We start from the raw sequence: 7,542 nt of genomic DNA on the forward strand, positions 1-7,542 counted from the left end.
TTGTATATGTATTTGTATGTATATATATACGAAATATATATATATGTATATTTATATATATATATATATATATATATATATATCTATATATCTATATATATATTATATTATATATATATATATCAATATACATATATGTTTGTGTGTGTGTGTTTATATATATATATTTATATATTTATATATTTATATATTTAAATTTATATATACGTTTGCATATATATGTATATATATATATGTAGTATATATATGTATATATATTATTATTATTATTATTATTATTATTATTATATATATGTATACATATATATATATATATTAATATATGTTTGTTCATATTATATTTATATATATATATATACATGTATGTATGTATTTATGTATATATATATATCTTGTTTTTATGTATGTATGTTTGTATGTTTGAACATATGTATTAGTGTATGAATACATATACACTCATATATATATATATATTTATATTTATATTTATATATACATATACATATACATATACATATATATATATATATATATATTATACATATATATACATATTATTTTGTGTGTATATTTATTATTTTTATGTATGTATATATATATATATGCATATATAACTATATATATATGTAAGTATATATATATATATATTTACACGCGAATCTGTGTAGGAATCGCAGACTGTGTCCCGGGTGAAACCATACAGCAGATTCATATTTTCAATTCATTCGAAAAGCTGTGCCATGTCGGGTCCCGCCTCATAAGTAGTTGCGGTTCATTTGGCTGTGAGTACAACAGCGATAGCTTCTGCTACCGACATTGCCGAGCAAAACAAATACTTGACAGTGGTCAAAGCGCCGGTATGTAGGGAGCAGTGTTGTATCGTTACTCGCTGTTTCACCCATCTTGTTTTTTAGATTCAACCTTGTGTCTATTGCGTTGGCTTGTGTTTGTTCATAACATTCTGAAGCTCGACGCAACTTGGAATTGTAAATGATACTTCTTGGTGTGCTTCGTGTTATATCCGTGAACCTCGTATACGGATATTTGTATATCTCATATTCTGCATATATCTTAGTCTGACATGATATAGCATGTATACAAGTGGCCTTTTTGGGCCTTCCTCCATGTGTCGAAGGATAAGTACTTGTATATTTCCTGTCAGCTGCGCCACTATGCGTCTGGGGTTCTGTCGAGGTGTAGTGGAAATAAACTATACTTTATACAGATACTTATCCGCAAAAGATGAATCTGGTGCGAACAGTACGAGTGTCCCTATGGAATCACTCTCTTTATAGCAATCTCTATGCTTGACGTGAACCTCACTCATCCTAGACACGTAAATTTTGAGCTCCAAAAATATATATACAATGCTGTCTCAATCTGAAAACAGATAGTTTGGCATGTATAATCAATGATGATATATATATGTATATGTATATGTATACATTATATATAGATAATATATATATATATGTGTGTGTGTGTGTGTTTGCGTGTATATATACATGTATACGTGTATATTATATGTATATATATATATATATGTATATGTATATATATATATGTATGTACATATATATATATATATATTTATATTTATATTTATACTTGTTTAATGATCAACATACACATCTGTATATATATATATCAATATATATATATATATATATATATGTATGTATGTATGTATGTATGTATGTATAAATATATATATATATATATATATAGAAATGCATACTTATCAACGTACACATTATATACACATGTTCTTTCTCTCTTCCTTTCTTTCTTTATATATATATATGTGTGTGTGTGTGTGTATGTATGTGTATAAATATATATATATATATATTATGTATTTATGTATTTATCTTTATTATTTATATATATGTTATGTATATGTTTAGATATGTATATGTATATTTATGTATATATATATATATATAGATTGAGATTGAGTTGAGATTGAGATTGTATATTTTTATATATACATCTTTGTATACATACATCTATAAATATATGCATGCATATATGTGTGTGTGTGTGTGTTGTTAGTGCGTGTGTGCATCCTATGTATAGATGTATGTGTTTATTAGTATCGTACCCATTTATAGTATACGATTGATAATTGTGCGTCTAGATATACATTTGGATGTCGCTGAGCGTGCTCTGTAGTAGATCGTAGTGCGCATCGCTTATTTTTCCTTTTTTAGGGGTAGTTATTGTTTGGCTTGACAATTATTTGAGGTATCGCGACAAATGTATTTAGCATGCTGTCGAGATATGGGCCACACCCCATGAAATGTATATTTTAGGTAATGAGAATATAGTAGGCGCGCCTCTAATTTAATACAATAATCATTATTGTATTAAGCTTCAAACGGTTCTGCAATCAGCAGCTGTGTCCAATGTATTGTACAATTTTTCTACTCGCGCTGACGGTTTGTCTGCAAATATATACTACAAACCCTGGTATATCTGTTCTTCACTTGTGCATGTATATAACAGAATACAGTACTGTAGGTATAAGACATTTCATCGATGGTTACAATTATGGATTCTTGCTAGTACTGAAATATTCAAAGAAAAAAACCCTATCTCCTTCCTTGGTTATTAATTTCTAGTCCCTGGTTGCACGCAATTTGTTGGTTCCACCTCTAAATTTCTCCATGGTTGCTTCCGGAGTGTATCGCTCGGGACATCCGGGTACCAAGAATTACTCATTTCTGCGGAAGCTAGGCCTGCGCACAGTAGTGTATGTGCGATGAGTGACCTTTTCTCCCGTCCAGTCCCACAACCCCATTCTGGATTGCTCGTCAGTTGCTGTATCATAGTTTGAATCCATTTTCTTCGTCTGAAACTAAAGTCGTCGTTGTGAACAGCCGTGAGCACGAATGTTTGTCTTTCGAAACTCGTCATCTTCTTTTGTGAGTTTAATCGTACCACAGATGTCTTTCAGACATCGAAAACCTAAATGTAGATTTTTACGAGGCGGAAGGCATCCGATTCGTCCACATGCCCATCGTTGGCCAAAAGGTAGACAACTGTCAGTGTGGTTCACGCTCTTGTTGTTGATATTGGTGCGCTAAATTTCACGAGAGTCGCTCCGTACGTAAATGTGTCTTTCGCCTATCTCTAACAAGTACATACTATCTTTCACTGATTTGGCAGGAGCCATTCACTCGGATTCCTGAAAATGTAGCGTCGGAGGTGCTGGACACACTCTTAGGTGAGTAGTCATACATTCAAAAGCTGCGGTCCTTATTGTCGCAGACGATATGCGAGAAGCAACCAGACCACTGGTGGCAGATCCTTCTTTCCATCATGAATGTCGATGCGGTAGAGTATACGTCGTGTTGAAAATGAAGCGTAACGTCGGTTTCGCATATTGACCAGTCAAGGAATTTTGCACTGCCATATTGATTATGGGCACAATGTTCTGTCAAACACAGATCGTCGCAATCACCCAGTCTTGATCCACTGCAATAAGGGAAAACATAGAGTTGGCTGTATGATCGGTTGTCTGCGAAAGGCGCAGAAGTGGTCCATGATTTTCTCGTTCGATGAATATCAACGCTTCTCTGGTACCAAGGTACGCTATCATCGGCTTTTGATAAATCTACCAGGCCTCGTGGCGTAATTGTTGATCGAATAATTTGTGAAAGCACGGAATCTTATTTCTACTTTGATTGGAGACAAGGTGCATCAGACAATGGAATCCTCCTGGTGTTCACCACTTTGGGTTATAAGCGAACGGTCGTTGTACAATTAGCATTGAGCGAATCTTTGTGTTTTTGTTCGTGTCATTGCTTACCACCGTACGTTGTATGTGAAGTAGGAATGACCATCACATTTTTTACATAAAAGGTCCGTATCTTAGATCAGCAGTTTATTGAGCTCTTCAACATCGACACCATCGCAATCGACAAGAGGAAACAATTAGCCGATTGGTGATAAATCGAATGCAGAACGATTCCAGGTATGAACCTGAACTCATTCGGGCGCTGGAACTTCGTATATAGTGTACTGTTTGTGATATTGAGTAAAATCCCGTTTTTCTACTCGCTTGGACTGCTATAGCAATATGGATGATAGAAAACCTGTCAGGTCATGGAGAAAAACGTCTTTCACCCTAGTACGGTAGTACCTCAGTGAAAAGCGTCGATTTTTAAACTAGTCGACGAGAAACAGTTTTTGTGAACTTTCTTGACAACAAAGGATTGGCTACCATTTGTCCTCACCGATCATGTGCTGAGCTGCTGAAAATCTGGTGTGGTGGGAAGTAAGCATAACGTACGAATTTACCGTTGCCGAAGTGCATGAATTTCACCTCACTCACTGCCACTTTTTGGTGTGTATGACCACCAATTTAGTATAAGCATAAGCGCCAACATGGTCAGAGAAGCGAAATCGCGTGGGTGGATGCGTTATAAACATGCTTTGTATGGTACAGAGAATATTCCGGCTGTATGATATTATTTATATCTCACTATACGGTGAAGTCTAGTTGAAATATCAAACCAGACTGCTAAATATTTCTCACATACGGATGCGAGAACAATCGAAGGAGTACCGGCCTTAGCGGCAGTTGCTATTGTAATTTTCTTAGCTGTAGTGAAGTCGAAAGGGAACAAGTTAATTTTTTCATAGCATATTGGCCCTTTAAAATGTATATCCGATACAGTATTTCGTTTGGCAAGCCTTATAGTTCTGGTTTCTTGCAGTTGTCGCGAGCTCGAAGGAGTGATTGTAGTGGTAAAGGTGTGATCATAGCTATGGATTTACGGTCGAACACTATTTGGCCATTGCAAATACCAAGATCGGGAGGTGCAGATTGAACGGAAGCCATCGCCGGAAGAGTTTCTCTACGCCTGTGCAAACTGGATTGTGCAAACTTGACCCCTCACGATTATTTTATTTCCCAATTTGAATGAGAATTCAACGTAAGGAGGGTTTTAATCCACTTAATTGGCCGCTACTGGTATATCCATATATGTATTGGAAGGCTGCGTTCTACTTGCCAATTTGGAGATGTCAAATTCGAATTTCATTGGCGAGCTGACTCTTCTTTCTCGAGAGTGAAGATCACTGCTACACTTGAAAGCTGACAATCAGGAGTTGCCTACGACCAATAGAAACCGTCAAAAATGCAACCGAGAGTCTTCCTTCAGTACAACTGTGGGACCAGCCGGTCTGCATTTTGCGTTAAATTAATTCATACCTCACCCATATTGTGTTGCCCGATCGATTGGTGTGGTGCCCGCCTGTCAAAACCAGAATTTCACTGTGCTCCTGTGTATTTATTTATTTTATCATGGAAAATTGGAATTACTTCTCAGATTCGTATGAGCCACCCGCTTTCATCAGCACTTCTTGTATTTCCCTATGGACACTAACTGCTGGCTGTACAGATGGCGACCGTTGCCTTCGTCGCCATCATCTATATATTTTCATGTCTGTTGTTTCAGCATATTGATATCCTCTTGAACACTTGTTAGCTAATAATGAGCATGGGATTCAAGGACGGCGAAGTCGACCGACTTCATGACGTATTGGATCTTTAGTATATCCTGCAGCAATTTGATTTCGAGAACCACTTGCGTTTTCGGATCATTTTCAGCTTGGAAATTGGGTCCCTCAATTTCGAATTGAGATTTACGATATCGTTCCATTTTTCACAAGATTTGAAATCTATCTTGTTGTAAAAAAAAAATCATAAAGGCACATCTACATGTCTTGTGCGTGCACGAAAAATTTAAGTACTCTGGGACATGAACTATTACCTCCACCTCTTGAATGGCCTGCTTCCCTGGTACGTCGAAGTCAAATTTGCGCAATTGCTGCAGTGTTCGCCGTGGCGACCTCAAAAGTCTGTTTGAGCACTGTGCTCATAATATAAATTGACTGTTTCTGTTGTAGGAATAGCACGATCCTTCAAAATTGACTGTCGGATTGTCACTAGTCTACTTGGAGGTGAGGTTTCATGACGTCAACTTTTTCTGGTATGCCCTTAGTACGTTGGTTTATACTACTTCGATGTGTACTGTGCTCGAAGTGCTCATTAAATCAAAGAGTGTTGCGAGACAATCACTAAAGTATCATTTGTTATGTAAAGGCAAGATCGGCTGCGATGCCCGGTCTCGATAAATATGTGTGTAAAATGTTGGATTGAACGAAACGATTCTTCAGGTATCGATACGCTTCACTCGGACCAATAGTTTGCTCTGAATCAGCATACAATAGAATACAAGATACCCAAATAACATGCTGTCTCTTTTCAATCAGATTCTACGTCAGATATCTGTGCTGGCAAACAGGCGGAAGCATGCTCAGTAAACCAGTATCATGGGCTCAAATTGACAAATGTTCGTCACTGTCTGAATAAGTCCATGAAAAAGGTCACAATATATAATAATGAACATCCCGTGTCGTATCACCTTTCACGTAAATAGTGGCACAAAAATAGGTCACAGCTCTCAATACATGCGTTACATTCACGAGATACGCATTCCAAAATTTTACATGTCGCAACCCGTCACAAACGAGATTTGGACGTAAAACATCGTTGTACTGCAGATGTGATTTCTGTTACATCTGAGGTGAATTAAAGCGTATCTCCTGTCCATTGCCCGTTGAATATAGAACATCATGATTTATACCAAGAACAACGCGGCCAAAGTCAAGGTTATCCCACGTTCATCAGCTAATTTCAGCACAGTAGGTTCTGATTTGCGAGTAACATGCATTATCTTACAGAAATGTGATGCTATACATAAAATTAGCGTGCCCGGATCCAACCGCGCTTTATTTCATGCCCAATACTCGTATATCAAGGATGACACTCTCGTCTTGAGGCGCATTCTTCTATCTTAGTGATAAGACCCGGTATTTCTTTTACTTGACTTAAACCTGAGGTTGAATCTTACACTGCTATTTGCGGAAACCTCCAGTGCCAGCAGAACCATTACACTTCTCAACAAATGCGTACATTCCTCACTGTGTCTACCGTTCCACCTACCATTAGATTCACGAGTTGGGTCATTCGTCATTGCGATATGCCTCACTGTAGTTCTTGACCTCTTTATATTTAGGCTTGGGTGGTGGTGGTTGCTGAATAGCTTTGTTAGAGGGAGCACTTCGGAAGTTGATGGTATTTTTGTGGACATCAGCAGGTTGATATGCTTTTGATTGACATCCACCTTTTATCTCTTTTATCTCCTTTGCTATGCCCTTCTATAGGAGAATTTCATGATACCATAGAAATGTACTTCGTTTGAAATCTCACGAACCTTGTCTGAATAAGATTGATGCAAATCTGCATATTCTGTCTCTTGATCTCTCTCATAAAGGATCGACCAGAAGATAGTCTGTATCCAATAGCACACACATGTTTAAATTTTCCTCGGGTGTGTCCATAGTTTTGAACACACGGTAACTGCGTATCTAGATTCAATATGTAGTAAGATACTGGCGTTTCTTGATCCTAAGAGATTACGATTGATACTATCTCCGGTTGACGGTCCGTCAAAATATAGTGGGATG

At 36.9% G+C, this 7,542-nt stretch overlaps 2 protein-coding genes across 2 annotated transcripts; one reads left to right on the forward strand and one right to left on the reverse strand.

The window, feature by feature from the left end:
• Positions 1-3,407: 3,407 nt before the first annotated feature.
• On the forward strand, positions 3,408-3,954 carry SARC_11250 (hypothetical protein; the record flags this gene model as incomplete). The annotated part of the gene is made up of 2 exons (XM_014294667.1): positions 3,408-3,592; positions 3,868-3,954. Coding segments are annotated over 2 exons (272 nt in total), but the record flags the coding sequence as incomplete, so codon positions are not given.
• A 3,084-nt stretch (positions 3,955-7,038) lies between these two features.
• Positions 7,039-7,233, reverse strand: SARC_11251 (hypothetical protein; the record flags this gene model as incomplete). Its single annotated transcript, XM_014294668.1, has 1 exon — positions 7,039-7,233. A coding segment is annotated over one exon (195 nt), but the record flags the coding sequence as incomplete, so codon positions are not given.
• Between the last annotated feature and the right edge of the window lie 309 nt (positions 7,234-7,542).

The sequence above is a fragment of the Sphaeroforma arctica genome, assembly GCF_001186125.1.
Source record: "Sphaeroforma arctica JP610 unplaced genomic scaffold supercont1.1594, whole genome shotgun sequence".
In the NCBI taxonomy this organism is placed as follows: domain Eukaryota; class Ichthyosporea; order Ichthyophonida; genus Sphaeroforma; species Sphaeroforma arctica.